Source organism: Typopeltis vanoorti, chromosome 17 (assembly GCF_054136105.1).
Source record: "Typopeltis vanoorti isolate ZY-2024b chromosome 17, IOZ_Tvanoo_1.0, whole genome shotgun sequence".
In the NCBI taxonomy this organism is placed as follows: domain Eukaryota; kingdom Metazoa; phylum Arthropoda; class Arachnida; order Uropygi; family Thelyphonidae; genus Typopeltis; species Typopeltis vanoorti.
This window is the reverse complement of record NC_143565.1, coordinates 14,193,138-14,213,509: the sequence shown is the minus strand read 5'-3', so window position 1 is coordinate 14,213,509 and position 20,372 is coordinate 14,193,138. Positions and strand designations below refer to the sequence as shown.

The window sequence follows — 20,372 nt, the reverse complement described above, 5'->3', positions numbered from 1 at the left end:
TCTGTAGAGATCTTAGAAATACTTCCTTTAAGCAAGCTATCATCAACACTGTTGAAGTGCTACTATGCTTCACTCATATTTTCTTTCTTTCTTTTTAATATAAAAAAAAGCTTTTTTTTTCAGGTGTTAGTAGGTGTGCTAATAATGCGTGAAGAAGTTGTCACAATTATGGGTTCGTCGAGACCCAGACAGGTTATTAATATGGAGATGATCTTATGGTAGGCAAGGTTGCAATACTTACAGAAGTATTGGCGACAGGCTTTTTGATCAATAAATGGGAATGATTATTTGGTATGAATTAAAATAAAGAGAATCTTATGTTTTCTACATTTGTTACTGACATCGATGTACTTTATTAGCGATTTCTTTTGAACCATAGATTTAATAACAGCTTTTGTTTAATGTATTTTCAGATAGATGGAAAAATAATTAGCAGAAATGATCATATAAAGAAAATGACACATCCTAAAGAATACTTCCTTCACGTGTTTGAGAAATCAATACTTACTGGAGTACCTCAGATAATTTCTACCAAAAACAGTTTTAGAAAACTCTTAAAGACAGCAATTCTGTTAATATGTCTTGCCGGTTTTTTCGCACACACATGTGGATTTTTCTCCATGTATTTCCAGTATCCTTGCTATCCTAACATAAATCTTGTGTATGAGAAAAACATCCAGCTCCCAGCAATCACCTTTTGTAATCTGAACAGGTAAGAAAGAATGTAAATACATTCTTAGAATGTATTTACATTCTTAGAATGTAAGAATGTAAGAAAGAATGTAAATACATGTATATGACTTAGAAATATTGAGTGTGGATATATTTACGATTAATTTTTCATTTAATTCGAAATATATCGACACACAATTGAAACAAAGCCTATTTTACGACACTACTTCACAGAGCAATTCAGATTCTACGCAAGAATCTAAGAATAGCCTGTGAAGGAGCGTCATAAACTATGGACTGTTCTAAAGTCCCAGAGAATTTTTGCTGTTTCGTTTTCCAGTTCAGTCTCTATTTTATGCTGCCACCAGTTATCAGAAGTATTTTTTTTTTTTTGCATACATGCCAATGAACTATTTTGGCCACTTGATCATGATTCATAACCAGTTTGCTGCCGGCACTGATTAGATGTTCAACAGTCTCATCTTTCTGATGCTTAACCTGCATTTGCCGTTATTACTAATGTTCAAAATTTTTTCTTTGATTGCATTAGTTTGTAACGCTTGTTCTTAGCGACTAGAATAAATCCTTCTGTTTCTTTTTCAATGTATCCGTATTGTAGCCATTGCCACTTCCTGTTCACGTCAATTTTTTTTCTCAGCGTCTTAAAGAAATTAGCCATGTAAAGGTTTGTTTCCAGCGCACATATCGGTTATTTTACTGTTCATTTTTGTAATCAGATTTATTTCCAATTGCTTTTAGAAGGCCGTCTTGTGAAATGGCTTGAAGCATTTGCTCAGTGCTATTGTCGATGGAATTTTTTAAAGTAATATTTTCTTCTTCAACTGCCTGTCTCACTTGTAGCAGACACCCTCCACCAATTCAGTAGATAAGGGCAATAGACATGCATTACACCCTTCCTGGATGTAATGCATGATGCAGAGTAATTAATTTTCTAATTTTGCTGTCCAGTTTGTCTGTAGTTGTATTTTATCTATTAAGTTTTGTTTTCAAAAGATTTCTGACTTTTTTAGTGGAGAATATCACTGGCTTCTATTATGCCAGGTATTTATAGTGTTCGTTAGCTGAAATTTCTTTTATATATTTCTCCTGACCATGGCCTTTAAAGGACAAGATCCAGCAAAAACTAAAATAGTACTAGATAACAAGATCTTAGAACAGGTGAATTCATTTAACTACCTAGGATGTACGATCACATATGAAAAAGATATAAACGTAAAAATTGAAAAATATTTAAAAATAACAGGTGTAATTAACTATATTTAAACCAAACCTAGTTCAAAAACAAACCACACTAAAAGTATACAATACCTTAGCCATACCAGTCTTAATGCATGGAAGCGAAATCTGGACAATAAAACAAAAAGACAAACGAAGATTAACAACAGCAGAAATGAAGTTTATGAGAAAAACTGCAAAGTGGACGCTATTTCGTCACAAAAGAAACGAAGAAATTATGAAAGAATTAAACCAAGAACCAATAATAGAAAAAATTAAAAAATATAAACATAAATGAATGGAACATGTTCAAAGAATGAAAACAGAAAGATTACCAAAACAAGCCTTAAAATACAACACATTAGAAAAAAGAAAACCAGGACGTCCTCTTAAACGATTCAACGATGACTTCTAAGGCCGGAACAGGCCATGCTAGGCCTAAATCCTTGATATACGCATGATGATGATTTCTCCTGATTAAACTTAAAACTGCAACCGTCATTAATTTTTCTTTATTAAATTTTGTCAGTTCGGATTTCTGTGCTTTTTTGTGCATTCATGTTTAATGTATAAACATTTTGAATTGACAAAAATGATTTATCAATATTTTGTACCTAGGATTCTTTCTCCTGGAAAACCTGAAGTTCACTAATAGTTTCAGATAACTATTAGTGAACAATACCAAAACTAGCATCAGTATGAAGTACTTATTCTGGTTAACATATTTTCTTAAACTGTAGCTCATAATGTCACTGCTAACGCGATGGACAAATCCCGAACTTTTTTTTTTATTTCTCTTCATTGGTTGTGAAAGTTATAGCTTATGTTATGAAGCATAATGTTATTTACTGGCGAGTGGTGAAAGCCTGACTTTCCCACTATGCCCAAATACTGAAACGTATGACTTACCTGATGAGTGCTACTTTTTGACGTTGATCTTGTTCGTTGTAGACCACTGAATGGCATATTGTTTGAGTGTCGGCCTTAGCAAAAATTTTGCAGGTCTTCACATAAAAATGTCTCGATGTATAAACGAACCTTAAGAACATTTCTATGCATTGAATAACATACGTTTTCATTTATTCTGCATGGTTTGATGCCTCTTTGATGTTTGAGCTCATCATGTGACCTCAGGCTAGCGGACCGTATCTCAAGATTAGTCTGATCACTTTCTCGTAAAGGTGGCTTGTTTTCTGAATACATTGGTTGTACCACCGAATGAGTGGTAGATACTGTCCTATTATTCTATTGCTTGCTTTTGAAGAGACAAAGTTTTCGGGTATGGGGAGCGGAATCTTTCATCCAGTTGCATCCTCAAATACTTAGTCTTTGATCATAATGAAATAAGGATGCCAAATATGACCACTTATTCTGGGGATGCTCGTCTTATGGTAAAAGAGAACTATGACTTCTGTCAGCACTGACGTAGATACATAACTTCGTGAACCAAAGTTTAGTTCAAAACCTGAGCTTTCTAGTTTCTTGGTTACCAGGTCCGAACGTAGAGATTAGACATGTGATAGTGGGAAGCTGAAGGTTGCCTGCTGTATTCGGAACCAATCTGATACTCTGTAATTGTACTTGGAGTGTCATATGGGTTTCGATGTTGGATTAAACTTAACAGAATGTTAAGTCTGAGTTTCTAGCTAATACAGTTATTTCAAACTTCTTGGCAGAGCCTAAATTCTTGCTGATTCCTGTAGTCCTGTCAGTATTTACTATTCGCATATTTTTCCCAGACAGATCACACTGATCGGGTCCGAGGTCGACACTGTTTTGTTTATGAACTTCTTGATAATCCTGTGAGCTGAATTTCAGTAAATGTTTTTTCCTTTTACGTCGTCAGCAAACGCTTCTGCTTTGTCTACATAATGGTATGCCATACTCCGGTTGTTGTGGATTGGTGGTTGAAAGGGATTTCGGTCAGTGGGAAGGAACTGCCTTGAACATTCTTAGAGGAACTGATCTCATTGTACAGGGATTGAAGTATCCCCCCCCCCTCATTGAGGGTTTTTCTTCATGATATTTTAGATTTTAGACCCTGCCATTGCGTTTGCTGCTCAGCTGTTCTTGGCAACGGGTTTGCATTTCAAATTACCTGCTACTAACACTGCTTTGTTGGTGATCAAGAAGATTCTAGCGGCTGCTTACTTGCTTCGAGGGTTGTAGACGGAGTAGATTCTTAGACTCTCTACAATGGCTGGATATTTGCCTGATGGAAGTGAACAATAACATCTTTATGTTGATAATGATTGCATTGTCCCATTTATCTTCATTCTCTATTAATTTACGTAGTATTAACAATGCCTTTCGATTAGAAAGACCTATGTGTTTAAGTTCCGTCTATTAGGACTTTTCAGATGAAGGTTAGTAAGCAGGTTGGTTACAGAGGTAAAAGGATGTTTCCTCTAGAAAATCAGTTTTTTTTTTTATTCCGTAAAACAGGTAAACAGCTCAGAATACCACAATAATTGAAGAACATATTGCACTGACCTAGTAGCCTTAGATACTTCCGAAGTAATTCCAAATAACAATAAGAACATCCTCTCACTTTTGCATCCTTTCTCTGGCACAGCAATACAGAATGCAGTTTCTAAGCTTTTGGGCTGTCGGCCAATCGACGATTACCTCAAGACTGTAACAAGTGTTGCAACTCGCATATTTTGCTTCCGTTAGCCATTAAGGGGCGCAATGAGGATTACTTACCTGTTTCATAAATCTGTTTGTGGGATTTGGGGTGGATTGCTTTTGCTAAACTCGATCAGCAAATTCTTTCAATGTGGTTGTCGCTATGGCTGCTTTTTCTTTCTTTTTTTTTTTTTTTGAGAATATGAACGTTTTTAAAGCTATACAGCTTTACTTGATTCCACCACCACCTCCTCCTCCAGCTACGTCTTCCTCACTAGAGTGGATTTTGATGACTCTAAGAACGTTTCGGCTATGTCTGTGATTACTATACTATCTTATCCGGCATTGTTATTGGTGGAGCACCCTGTCCAGATTTTGCCAAGTATAGTGAAATGCCTCCCCTTAACCATTCATAACTTTGTATTTTTGGCACTAGAACAGCAACAAACAGGAAGATCTCTGATATGTTCAGTAGACCTCCTTTTCATAGTCAACTGTTTATGTTCTCCATATCCAGACATCGGTAACAAAGTTATAGAAATTATCCATTTCCGAACTAGGGGGGGGGGTCTTCATTCCTCACTCTGCTCAATATTAACTTCAAGTATCAAAACTACGATTTTAAAACAGCTGCGCTAGGGCATTCCAAGAGAAAAAAAAGCATTCGCAAGTGGCAGCACTTGCGAAACGACTATGAACAGTGCTTGTCTGACTTTCAAAGATCTCAATGTAGAAAACTCGCTACCTCTAGCAATGACAGTCATGCCACACGAACCTTGCAAACACAGATTTGTACAATTTCTGCCCATATTTGTTCTTAGTTCTCTATCAGCAAGAAGGCAGTACTGCTAGGTCACTCAAAAATAAAGTTCACCTCATGGCTACACTGTTTCATACAACTCGAGATCTGAAGATCTTTAGATTTCAAGATCTTATTCTTCTCAAGAAAAGTCACCTGCAAATTTACCTCAAATATCACATACTTCCTGGAGATTTCGCCAGAAATTCTTCGGGAGAATCTTGAATGACCTATATCAGAAACGCTGCTGGTTTTGATGGTCATGGTCCCACCAGTTGTACTCATAGCATGTGCTCGAACTGATACGTGTCGTTTATGATCTTTACATTATATTATACTTAACCAGCACCAGCATCCACCTCACAGCATGGAAAAATGCTAATTCCTAAAAAAAAAGTCGGGGGGGGGGGGGGGGGGAAATAAGTGTCTACCATCAAACTATCGTCCTGTTGCTTTCATTAATGCTGTCTCAAGCAATGGAGAAGTCATTGATAATCAACTTCTTCAACACATGAAAACTGTCACCTTATCTGACTCAATATGGATATGCCAGTCAAGATTCTCAGTAGATCTCCTCATCTACGTCATCCATCTCTGGACAGGTGCCATTGCTGTTGCACTTAACATTTTCCAAGGCTTTTGATAAAGTTTGGCATCTAATCCTTCTAGGTAAATTAATATTTTATGATCTGCCTTCATTTTTTGCAACTTGATTGCTAGTTTTCTCTCAGGCTGTTCGCGCCGTGTTATGGGAATCTTCAAGTTTTCTTGCTAATACGAGTGTATTTCAGGGCTTTGTTATTTCACCCATGCCTCTTTCTCGTATACATAAATGACCCTTTTCTCAATGACATTAAATCTTATTCACAATTTTGCTGATGATAGAACTCTCTATTTCTCCCACTTGTGCAACAAATCTTGCAGAGCTGCAACATCTCAATCTCAAAATAACCTAATATCAATGTTCTAAAGATTTTTCTCCATACCATCCTTCGATGATGGGTCATAACAACCTAATCACGTTTAGCGCTTCCAGTCCGCGATTTTATTTTTCACAAAAAAACTTCAGTTTTTCTCCCTTACTTCTGATAATGTTCAACTCAACAGTGAAGACCAGATCTTGCTTATAGGACTAACACCTACATTACCCATTTTTCTGGTCCAAACACAACACTCTCGGCTTCACTATTGAGTTGTGTGATCAATATTAAACTTATTGTATTGCATTGTAACAAAATATTTTAGTAGTAATATTTTCACAAAACAAAAGTGCGATGTTGTGGGCGACTGGCTAAAGAAAAAGAAAGAAGGGATCTGTTAATGCAGTTTCTTGAATCGCTGGGGAGAGGGGTTGTATTACATTCATTGGAGAAAATGATATGGGAAAGCTGTTCCTAAAAATGCACGTGGATTGAATGAAGGAAGAAGATGAGAAGTTGGTTAAATAAGGTTGGTGTTCGAGTGTGTATGACGTCATCAAATGCTCACCATGTTCTTAGATGAGTTGAAGAAGGCGAAAGGTGTTTATCAAATATGGCAATCCTGAGAGTATCTGAAAAAGAAAAACCTAATGCAGAAAGTGGGTGTTTTTTGTTTGTCTTGGAATGCTTCGATACATTTATTCGTTCGAGAACCATGGCTAGATTTGTAATTAAGTATATGCCGATTTAAATTTTGATATATATATATAAGTCAAATTTCCCTTAAAATTTCTTTAAATTTTCAGAATTCGTAGAAAGCAATTCTGCATAGCAAAGAAAGAGAATTGTACGAGAATAAACGATACTGGCTTCTGTGAAAATTTTCGACTGTTTTGTATTGACGACAACGGAAACTTTACGGTAAGTTTTATAAGTGGTAACTTTTATCGTTATGTTGTTGTGATTTCATTTGCCTCAACCATTATATACACACGAAGCATAATTTCAATCGATTGACTACCGGAAAAAACGAACATGCTCATCATCACTTTTTAATAGTTTATTCTGCACTGATTACTCGTGCCAAAGATTGACGATCTCCAGAATAAGCAGAAGAAGGGCCTCGAAAAAGTTGCTGTTTTCTGGTTCACTAGACGAGAATTGGAGTAAACGCCATTTACATAGGCACCAATACTGGTACCAATTATTATTCTTTTTTAATAAATTTATTTATTACTATCTCTAGATTCAGTTAACAGCGGTGTAGCCAAAAAGTATTATAAACATAACTTAGGAATCGACTACATAGTGTCGTGAGATGTGTGTTTGTGGTAACATAATAATTTTTTTTTTTTTTTCATTTACATTTGAGTTTTACAATCGATTTTTATTCATAATTCACATTAACAATTACTTTTTTTTTTATTAACATGCAATACATAGTGCTAATTGCATTCATTTCACTTATCACAATAATAATTAAAATAAAGAACTCAAGATCAGCTATGGAGGCAATCAAAAATGGCAATACCAAGCTCTCACGAGACATCCATAAACTCTTAAATCAACTAAAATGTTTAGGAAAAAGTTGCATTTTACAATGGATTCCTGCTCATGTAGGCATTGATTACAATGAAGCAGCTGATAAATTTAACAAAAGAGGCCAGAGAACTCAACCGAGAAAGTCACATCGTAACTCTTGCTGATGCTAACGCACTAGCAAAAGCTAAACTAATTCCACTGAAATCAGTGCTGACAGAAGGACCTCCATCACGACAGTAAGACTACGAACAGGACATTATAGAGGAATGAAGATCAATACAGATAATACGAGAACATATAGAAACTGCCCTAATATTGAACTGACACCCCTCATATTTTTACCTGTCCGCAGCCTTGCAAACAATAGACCCTAATCCTGAACAATAGCTCTATACAAACAAAATAATAGTTTACACATATAGTTCACAGTTACACAACATAGTTAATATGATTACATGTTGCATTTTATTATATATATATTTTCCCTTTTTTATTTGACAAAGTATTATCTTTATCATACTACTATTTACATTTAGACTATTTGCATATTATATTTTCAGTTTAGTACATAATATTATATAATAATAAATATCATCCTTATTATTATTGGTTAACGTATTGTGACTTTGAAGTTAATTATAGTGATTGGCTAATGAGGATTATTTGATTAAGCTGTGCTAATCCCACCTACTTCGAAGCTAGGGTTAGCTTTTATGAAGAGAGTGAGACAAAACAGAAGACCTGGATGGAAAATATTTGCATTTAACAGAACAGCAAGACTATTTTGTCTGTAAGATGCAGAATTACCAAATTTATATTGTCGATGTATGATTTATTAATTTTTATAACTTATGACAAAATACACACTACGCATCGCATACGACCTATGACTGAGCATCTGCAATGATCGCTAATTCATGAGTACTACAGAAATAGAAGACACGACACAACATAAATAAAAAATAAAAAAATTTAATTAGGAAAAGATTTTTGGAAAATTTTCTATTGTTTTTTTTCCCCTTTTTCTTTTTGGGGTCAAGGCCCCTTGCCCCCCCCCCCTGAGTGAGCCACTGATGGATTGCGTTCCTGAAGTAATCCCCTTTGAAATCATAAAACACAGCTTAGTGAGAAAGATCAAACAGTTAGCAAACGACATCAATTAGTACTACAAATCAATCCAAGCAAAGGACAAGGAATCGATGGCATAAGGCTCAAAGTAAATAATCAAAAAGCAGTTAGCTTAGGTCCAATCATACTAAAATTAATAAACTAAATTTTTGAAACTTGACATATATCCAATACATTTAAGACATCACAAGTCATACTGATATAAAAACAAGGGAAAAGAAATTCAATCAGCAACTACAGACCCGTAGCCACACTACCAGTTATTAACCAAATTATGGAGAGTACCATTCATAAAAACTTGCTACATATACAGAAAAGTTTGATATCATTCCTAAAACATAGTATGGTCACCAGAAGAGTAAAGAAACAGAAACGCTCTTGGAGAATTTCATAGATCTAATCAACGCTGCCTTTGATAAAATTGCTCTGATGGTCTTTATTGACTGATGTAAAGCATTTGATACACTTCAACATGAAACGCTTCTAGCAAAGCTAAGACATATTGGAAGAGGTGGGCCTCTCTATGCAGAACGGGAAAAAATAATTCACATCGGATTATCCGTAGCAACTCTAAATGCAGAGTAATTTAATGAAAAGGTGGCACACCGTTTGGCAACTCCTATAGGTAGAGATGACCTTGCTAATGCTTCTGCCTGGTATCTCCACTTGGGCCTGGCTCCCACTGAAGAGACCTCAATAAAGGTCGAAATTAGTCTGGGTAGTGGCACTTCCCTTAATGCATAACATTAGGCATATCCGCAAGGAGATGTGTTTTGCATTATGGGAGATACTGAGATAGGAGTGATGTTAGCTTGCTCCACCTTTGCAAGGAGTTTCCCGGTGTTGTACCACCTTACCCCAGTCCTGAAGGTACTTTCAGGTGCAAACTTTGTTTGCTCACACTTGGATAAAGGATTAAACTAAATTTATTATATCCTGTAGTACAGCTATCAATAACCTGTGAAGTTCTACAGGAAAATTTTTTTTTTCCTCTCTCTCTCTTTTCCTTTCCATTTCAATATCTATATGCACAATATCAATCAGCTAACTCTGAATGGCAAGATCTTCCAGCATACAGATTACACAGCAATGGTATCCATCCTTACTGACAGAAGCATCACAAAAGCAAACATGCAAAAGCGACATCAATCTGATCACCAGATGGCTTGCCATGAACTCCATCTAAACCCTGATAAAAAAAAAAAAAATCTATGATTTTTACAAACCCATCAGCCAGCCAGTTTACAATAAGTACATAACAATCCAACATCTTATAAATTAAAGATACCAAGAAATTATATTCTTGGTTTAATCCTTTATCCAAGTGTAAGTAAACAAAGTACTTTCACGACTGAAGCAACTCATGGCAAAGGTGGTACGACTTCACATCACTTGCTTTAGTATCCCATAATGCAAAGCACATCTCCTTGTGGATATGTATAATGCTATGCATTATGGGAAGGGTCACTACCCAGACTGGTTTCGACCTTTATTGAGGTCTCATCGGTGGGAGCCAGACCCAGAGGTGAGATACCAAGGTTGAAGTAATGCAGAAGTCATATTTTCCTATATGAGTTGCCAAAAGGTGTCAACAATCCAACATCTGCACACCTACATACAACATACATAAGTAAAACATCCTCCATTACAAAGGGTGGAACAATACAATATCTTAGAATTTACCTTCATGCACAGTTCATTTGGATGGCCACGTAAAACGCCTACAAAATAAATAACTCTGGATAATAGTAAGCAAGCTATTATAGACTAAAAGATTTACTCCCTAGATACACAACAGTACTTCTATACAAAGTATTATGTGAAAAGGTATTAAGGTATACTAATAACGTTTGCATTTTATGCAGACATGAAACTGAACAGATTAACATCTCTACAGTATAAAACGATAAAGCTGATCTGGCAGCCAAGAGATGATGTCAACTTTATCTGCATTGTAATGACAGCACATATAATATTAACAAATTAACACCAATGTCGCTATGATTTTCACAAACCCATCAGCCAGCCAGTTTACAATAAGTACATAACAATCCAACATATATATATATATATATATATATATATATATATATATATATATGAACTACTGCCAATAATGCAACAAAGTAATATATAATAACTAATGGATATCATCTTCAGATAAGCTTAGCACAAGCTTCGAGGTCACCAGTTGCATTATACCTCATCTAGAATCAATATTATTAAAACGGAATCAATATTATTAAAATGCTAGCTAATCATTTATATATAAATGATTAGCTAGCATTTTGTGCTTAATCTGAATTGTATATTTCTAAATACTCCATATATACGACGATGATAATAAACTTACTGTATTGTAAAATTATTATCACTGTTGTTATAAGTATGTTTTTGGAGCATCTTATATTTGTCAACTTTATCATTCAATAAATTCAATGTTTGTCATAAATTATCATAAAAGTTTAAAAAATTCTACATTAACAGATATAAATCTGCTAACTCTGCATCTTACAGACAAAATACTCGTTGTTGTTCTGTTAAATGAAAATATTTTCCGTAGAGATCTGTTTTGTGAGTGGGAACTTTGCCATTAAATTACATAATTGAGAAATAATAAACAGATCTTTAGCCAATCAGGTAATAATTTGCACTGATCAACAATACGTCATTTTTATGATATTTGTGGTAATTATGATAATTATTAATGGAAATATATATATTTCCATTAATAATTTGGTGCGTGTTTTTAATCAACATTTTTGTTTTGATTTCAGTTATCACATTCACCAGTTGACATCGAACGACAAGAAGACATTGAATACCCATATACACAAGTGGAAGAATTTGGACACAAGTATGATGATTCGATTTTTGAATGTGGCATAACTGCTCCTGATATTTTATACTGCAAGTAAGCATTTATAGTCTCTTCAGTTTACGATATTAATTTGGCTAATTTTCGAATGAGTGTGGTTGTATATCCTACTTTTTGTTGAGAATTACTATCAATCATTGGGAAGTTAAAAGTTATTATTAAATGAGTCATTCTGTTTTGATCATTATTAAATTTTGGAGTTTCGGACCTGTTCAAGATGATTTGTCAAACACGACAGCAGCGGCGTTATTTCTGGGCACCGAATTCGTTGGTTTTGAATCCCACAACACATCTCTGGAATTACATGGATCGACACATCCGGTCTTGGAATCCTCCATACTGAACACTCGCATATTCTGACTACGTGGTACTACACACATGCTTTAATGTTCAAAGCTCTTACACGGTGCATTGTGGCAGTTGCAGAAAGAGAGACAAGGGAAACTTGGAACTATTAGAAGGGTAGCCATAATATTTTGACTAGACAGCGTGTATACTAGATCGGTTGTTGTTGTTTTCGTGTTGGGTTCCTCCAATTTTCCTCAACCATACCTTTTAGGACTGGTTTAGCCTTCCAATGAGGGATTTAAGTATGTATTTTATGACTGTAGATCCGTGTGTATGTATAGATCGGTTTGCCTGTTCTAAGAGCAGAAAAACCTGAGTTAACGGACGAAAAATCCCTCTACCCGCGTATGAGACTGGCTGAGTAACCTTTAGTCGAAAGAGACGAGATAACGGTTCCTCATATCATGGACGGAATCGAACCCAGGTCTTTCCACCCAAATGTTTCGTCTATACTGACTGAGCTACAGAGGCTCTGACTAGATAAATAAACTGAATATTATGCCTGATAGCCATAAATAGTTCCGTTCACTTTTAATGATATTTTGAGTGAAGTCATACAAAAATACTATGGTATTTTTACGACTGAATACATAATCAAAGTGATCGGCTAAATTGAAAGGCAACAATAATCACTAAAATAACTGCCGGAATTAAATTTGTTATTAGTTTCCCTGAGTGTTTTTTTTTTCTTCTACATATCTGTTAATTAGTGTATTATTTATTTTGTAATATTCTCGTGGACACAGAAAAACAGAATACGATCACATGCCATACTATATTCATGTAAGTTTCGAATTAAGTCGTACTTACTACGAAAATAATTAAGTCCGCCAGGTGTCACTGTTTTATAACTATTTTTGTCTACGTTTAATAGAATTTATCTATTAAACGTAGTATATATACAGGGTGTCCCAAAATTCACGCAAGATTTAAATTTAGCGCCATTTGTGCGGTAAAGTGTTGCCAACGAGAAAAAAAAAAAGACAGCGTGACAGCTGACAGTTCAGGGTTATTAAAAATGGAGCGCTACACGAAAGAACAACGCGTTTTCATTATTGAGCAATATTTTAAAAATAGTGAAGGTTTGGCAGCTACAGTTGCAATTTTCGTACAAAATATGGTCGGAATAGTGATTTACTTCATCAACTGTGAAAAGATTAATTAAAAAATTCAAGGAAACTGGATCAATTAGTGATCTTATACACTCTGGCCGTCCTTCAACAAGTCGTTCAACAGAAAATCCAACTGAGAGTCCAGGAACATCAATTCGGCACCACCAGTGGTCTTGAATTGGGCATTTTGAGAAGCTCTCTACAGCGTGTTCTCACGAAAGATTTGCATCATAAAGTTCAATTGACTCAAGAACTGAAGCCTACTGACCACACACAGCAAAGAGAGTTCGTTGAATGGATTATGGAACAACAACAAGTGGATGCTTATTTTTCGAACAAAATCATCTTCAGCGATGGCTCATTTTCATCTTGATGGCTTCGTTAATCGACAAAATTGTCGCATTTGGGGTTTAGAAAATCCACGAGTGATTGTTGAGAAACAAATGCATCCACAACGTGTCACTGTTTGGTGCGGATTTTGGACTGGAGGCATCATCGGTCCATTCTTCTTCGAAAATGCGGCTGGTAAGGCAATAACAGTTAATGGTGCTCGCTATCGCGACATGATAATCCAGTTTTTTGTGCCTAAATTGCAAGATATGGATGTGGACGACATGTGGTTTCAACAAGACGGTGCCACATGCCATACAGCCCGAGAAACAATTCAATTACTGCGTGAGTCATTTCCTGGGCGTGTAATTTCCCGTTTTGGTGATCAGAATTGCCAATTCTCATGTGACTTAACGCCGTTGGACTTTTTTCTTTGGGTTTTTTTGAAGTCTAAGGTTTATGCCAACAAGCCCACGACCACCCACACCTTGAAGGAGGAAATTGAGCGCTGTATCAACAAAATTCAGCCACATTTATGCAAAACGGTCATGGAAAATTTCGACAAAAGAGTGCGTATGTGCCAGCAAAGCTGTGGAGGCCATTTACCTGATATGCTATTCCATGCATAACCCTATACTATGTGTGTGTATATATATATATATATACACTAGCGGGACTTGGCGCCCAAACCCCCATGTTCTGGGCTGGTAAGCCGGTTCTCCATTGTTTTGAAACGTCCAACAAATTGTTGTCTCATGAAGGCAAACACATTGTTGGACGTGAAGCGTTTCAAATTTCGGCTTATCGGCTTAACCCGGCTCAAAACAATGAAGAGACAAAAAAATGTGACATAAAAACGTTTGAAATTTTGGCTTATCTTTATATATATATACTAGGGGCTCCTCCCCCTGACGCCTACGGCGCCCCCCCCCTCTCGAGTTCCGGACTGGTAGGCCGGTTCTCCTTGAATTCTGATGACTCGAATTTTTGAAGACTCGAAAGGCAGGTTCCACACCTGTTTGACCAAAGTATGACAATTTGCATGAGCATGGAATCTCATAAACGCCAGGCAATATCAAAGGTGAGAATTTGTCCTTAGGAGAAGGTAACAAGTTGTAAATTTGGTTGATAGGTTTGTAAGTAGTGGCAAAATTGTATTTCTTCATAATTTTAGAAAGACGTTCTGAGATGCCTTTGACGTAAGGTATGGGAATCCTATGGACTTCTTCCTGTCTGGTTTGATGTGTGGAGAAGTGACTGATGATTTTTTGAGTTGTTTTAGGATTATATCCATTTAAGATGGCTGTATTTTTGATTACTTCTAATTCCTGGTTTAAAAATTCTTCAGAGGAGCAGAATTTCTGTGCTCTGGAAACTAGTGACTTGATAATTCCAGATTTCTGAGATGGATGATGAGCGGAAGAATTGTGAATGTAGCTGAATGTAGAATCTAGAATCTACATCCTATGGAAGAAATCCATAGGATTCCCATACCTTACGTCAAAGGCATCTCAGAACGTCTTTCTAAAATTATGAAGAAATACAGTGTTGCCACTACTTACAAACCTATCAACCAAATTTACAACTTGTTACCTTCTCCTAAGGACAAACTCTCACCTCTGATGTTGCCTGGTGTTTATTAGATTCCATGCTTCTGCAAATTGTCATACTTTGGTCAGACAGGTAGGTCTGTTCAGAAACGCATCTTGGAACATCAAGACCATATTCGTCTTCTTAAACCGTAGAAATCTGGCCTCTCTCAACACGGAATTGAAAATCCAAGTCATAGGATCCATTGGGAAAAGTCTAAACTTTTACATAGATCTTTATATAAACACGAACGTTTATACAAAGAAAGTTCTGAAGCCCTACTACACAGACCAAACTTAAACCGCAACGACGTTCATACTATTGCTAAAGTATGGGAAATTGTCATACAAAATTGTGTTAAATAATTTTTTTAAAATGTTTTTTTTTTTTTGTTTTAATTTCTGTAACACGTTACGCACGTTTAACGAGATTCTATTGTAATCATGCGCCCTAACTGTATGTTATTCCTATTATTGTTTTAAACTACTGTACTGATGATGTCCTAAGACACTTAAGATGAAATATTTACAATTAAATAAATTGCACTGTGGTTAATACGTATGTTTCTTTTAATTATTAATCCTAATGATGATCAACAAAGCCACTCCGTTTGCTGGGATAGATGAGAAAATAATTTTCGCTGTGATAATGAGTTTGAGAGAAAAATTGTAGAATCAAGGGAAATCCTGCTGAATCCTGTCCACTTAAACAACAATTTGAGTTATAACATCCCAGACAGGGTGACCACCACTAGTACTTTCTTACTAGATCTAGTACTTTTTATAAATTTTTAGTGTTCTAGTACGTTTACCAACAGATCTAGTACTTTCTTCCTTCAGATTCTCACACCTCCCCATATGTCACATTCAATGACACAAGCATGATTTATTTTTTTCCCTTCCCCCTCTCACTGTTCGATACCCTTACCCCCCCCCGATCCCATACTCACGCAATCCGACTGACATTAGCCAATAAAAATATATTCTTCGCTATTCAAACACTTCTCGTGCGATCATTACAACAATGAAAACAAGTGAAAAAAAATTAAATATCTTAATAGGAGTAACCATCTTTTATTTTAGACAGAAAACGTATATCTAGGGGTGTTATGAAGAACTTGATAGAAAATGGCAACTATTGAAGACTATACGGTGTAGAACATTGAAAAAAAGGTCAAAAATTCATGTCTTTTTTGGAATAAAGTTTTTGAAATGAAAAAAATGCTGTAAGAGAAGAAACGTTTCCTAATTTAGCAACATTAGTTAAAACTGGACTGTGCCTCCCTCATTCATCAGCAGCAACTGAAAGAATAATTTCAGCAGTGACAATAAATAAAAATAAAATAAGAAATCAACTACAATCTCCCTTGATTGTACTTGACTGGACTCCTTTTGACAAAAGAAAAATTAAACCACTCATCAGCTACAGATTCTACTATTTCTGAAGAGTTAATTAATTTAGCAAAATCTGCTAAAAATAACGAATAAATACTTCAAGTGTTTACAAATGGGGCTTCTGTTACGATTATTGACAACTGCAGCTCTTGGATTCACAAATGACTACAGTGAGGTGAGTTTATTATTATTATTATTATTCCTGACACCTCCAAGGAGTCCGAAGACTCATCGCGGGAGGACACCTACAACTGCCTCAACCACTACACCGAACCTCTACTACCAATCATCTCCATCAACGCCATCTCCCGCCCACCTCCACCACAACTGGTATTCTATGTCTGTAAATTGCGTGCGTTCTGAAGGGCCGATTTGTCTGTATGCGGGATGAAAAACCCGAGTTTCCGGGCGAAAAAAACTCTGCTACCTCCGTATGAGATCGGCTAACTCACCTTCGATTGAAATTCCAGATAAAGATTCCTCCCGTCGCGACGAGAATCGAACTTAGACTTTTGACTTTTTTTCTTTTCATATTTGTCGTACATGAGCTAATTTAGAGGTTTTACATTGAGTTCATTCATCTACGATAATAAAATATCGTAAAATGTTCTAAATAGAGTAAAACGAATGCAAATAAAATATTAGCACTTTTTGTTTCAGATCTAGCACCTTTTTCCTGCATAAGTTAGTACGAAATATTTTTGCTGGGTGGTTACTCTGATCCAGATAGACATGCTGCAGTTATTCAATATTGACGTTCACGTGAGCCTGCACGCGCACTTGCAATAAACAATGGCACGCCTGTTAGAACAACTTGAAAAAATACAACGTTTTTTATGTATCAATTATATGTGGCAATTTTTACTTTAATTTCCAGTTTTTTAGATACTTCAATGTTTAATACTATTCTTTTCCTTTATGAATACCTGATGAAGGCTGTTAAAAACCGAAACTAGTTGTATTAAAACAAAAAAAAAATCATCTAACGCCTTTTATTCCCGTATACGGGAGTAGGCGAGGCCATTTAGCCCTATCTAACTTTTGGAGACTGAGTGGGCAGTTCAATCTCCACTGGTACCAATCAGAGATAGATGGCCCAAGGCTATCACTAATTAAGCAGTACACAGTGAAGAGAGACGGCTCAAATGTGCCGCCATCTCGTGGTCCCTAACCCTAACACAATATATTTAATGTCTGAAATAATGTGGGTTCTACGGTCGATTTTCTTGAGTATACGGGACGAAAAACCCGAGTTTCCGGGAGGAAAAACCCGCTTGCCCGTGCCAGAGATCGACTAACTCAGGAACCGGTCAAAAAAAGGCTTAGAAAAATTTCCTCTAGTCGCCGACTAGACTCGAAGCCAAATCTTCCTTCGTGCGGCCAAGCGCCGTGGTGTGCAAACGCCACATCCACTGAGCTACACAGGCTGCTAGTTGTATTATTCTCATTAAAATCTTTATAAGTTATCTCGGTTTTTTAAGTTATTAAATCTATTTTTTAAAAATGTATCACAACACCCGAGTAGAAGCCTACGATCATGTGTGTGTGTGTGATCATAGGCTTCTACTATATATATATCTCCAGCTGTTATTCATGAAAATGTTTTCTCGTAACGATTTCTTTTCTTTTTTTTTTAATTTCAGGAATTACACCACAGAGCATATTCTTCCCCTAGACGATAACCTAAATAGTTGTTTCACATTATTTTCTAAACGGAACCCTACATACTTACAGGATAAAAGAAGGAAGTTCCCCACTGGGTCATCGAGTGGTAAAATTGGTAAATTATTAGTCCATATGTAAAGCATTTATTAAAGAAAAATTGATTACACTCGTCTGTTCATATTTATAATTTAATAACTGTTGCATTGCATTGTCCATTCAGAAAAGGTAACACGATGTACTAGAAAGCAATAAATTAGGATAAACAGATGAGCATACTGAGTTCAATGGAATCGGTTGCTGGACTGGATCTACAATGCATGGGAAGCATTTAAAAAATATTTCAGTGATGCAATATCAAAAAGTGTCCGAGAGTTCGAAGAATAAATAGGGTAGAAGTCAAATGGATGTGTAACTTATAAATCATGATATTCCTAATAAAAAGATGATGTGGAAGGAATACAGTGTACATAAGGATGATGTTCGCTATGAAAATTATAAGCGGTAGGCCAGAAGAGTCGCAACTGTTGTAGGGAATAGGTAAGTCTGAGTATGAAAAGAAACTAGCTCTATGTGCTAAAGAGAACCTACAAGAATTCTATCGATGTGCTGCAAGTAAAAGAAAGAATGAATATGAAAGAATAACTCTACTGAATGCAGATAGTGTGAGGATGACAGATGCAGAAGAGGTTGTTCAACTAATGAGTACCCATTTTGTTAACCTGGTGTAAACGACACTGAGCTCACTGAATTAAGAAACTCAGGTATACGAGGACAAGGTATTAGAGCTATTGCACAAACTGAATAAGAATTTAGCAATATGATTGATGGGGATCAACACATGGGCTAAAAGAGTGTTCAGCTGAATTGGCTATTTCTTTAACCACGCTGTTTAATATGAGTCTCAGAAGAGGAACTATTCTGCAGGAATGGAAAGAATGTGTGGTAATCCCATCGACCAATCAGTATGAATGAAAGGGATGAATGAAAGAAGGGGTGCTGAAAAATTTTAAAAATTGGTTAGGGCTCGCATTCAGAAATAGGTTGACAGTGAATCTCTACTTTACAATGAACAACATCAGTTTACTAAGGGAAGGTCATGTTTTAGCAACTTACTCCAATTCTATAGCAATGTCACTATTGAATTAGACAAGGGAAATGGATACACCATGATACTTTTAGATTTTGCTGAGGCCTTTGACAGAATACAGCATGGTAGACTGTTGTCTAAATTGGGGAATATGGGAATGGATTATAAACTATTGGTATAGATAAGAGGATGGCTGACTGCAGATATCAAACAGTGGTATAGGTGGCGGGGTTGAGTCCGCAAGATATAAGGTAAGCAGTGGCGTACTACAAGGGTTAATCCTTGGTCCACTATTATTTAATTTGTACATTAATGACATTGGGAAAGTTTGACATGCGACATACAGTTATTGCTGATGATGCAAAGATAGACAGGGTAATCAGGAGTGGTGCTAAGTGATATGCAATATTTGCAGAATGATTTGAATAGGCTTAAATTCTGGTCATGTGAAAGTCGCTATTAGCTCAATGTTAATAAATGTAAGGTCTTGCACTTTGATGTGATTGGATATCTAATGTATTATATTGGTTGGATCAATGTCATTTTGGATGTTAAAGGATGTAATTTTGCCTCTTTATAAGAACTTACCTGCACTATTGCGCGCAGGTTTGGTCTCCTGATTTCCGTAGTGATTCTGATACAGTGGAGAGAGAGAGAGTGCAAATGAGAGTGTGAAAAACGATATCAGGATTGTGGAATAATGATTATGAAGACAGATTGAGAATTTGCACACTATAGACACCAACAAAGGGAAGAAATAGGTGTGATATAGGTCATAGATCATGGGGAAAGGACAAGAGGACATCCTTGGAAGCTGAGAATGAATGCTGATAAGAAGGGTGTGAGATCTCGATTTTTCTCTCATAGAGTAGTGCGTGATTGGAATGAATTGCCATTGGGTTTTGTGTGTGCAAGTAATGTGAATGAATTCAAGAACAGGTGTGACAGCTTATATGGATAGTATGGCCTCCCTCGATGAATATTTGACTCCCTACAGGTCTCTCATCATCATGTACGAAATTTTGAAACTCTCCTTCAGAATG

The 20,372-nt window shown here is 36.1% G+C and overlaps 1 protein-coding gene across 1 annotated transcript in view; it reads left to right on the top strand.

Annotated features, from left to right (window-relative positions):
- The window catches only part of LOC150097173 (acid-sensing ion channel 1-like), a 72,793-nt gene that overhangs the window by 17,969 nt on the left and 34,452 nt on the right, over nucleotides 1-20,372 (top strand). Inside the window, exons 2-5 of the mRNA XM_090407332.1 lie at nucleotides 414-712; nucleotides 7,062-7,176; nucleotides 11,703-11,839; nucleotides 18,221-18,357. Coding sequence (XP_090263458.1) covers nucleotides 456-712; nucleotides 7,062-7,176; nucleotides 11,703-11,839; nucleotides 18,221-18,357 — 646 coding nt within the window. The 5' untranslated portion in view covers nucleotides 414-455. The remainder of the gene's footprint in view (nucleotides 1-413; nucleotides 713-7,061; nucleotides 7,177-11,702; nucleotides 11,840-18,220; nucleotides 18,358-20,372) is intronic.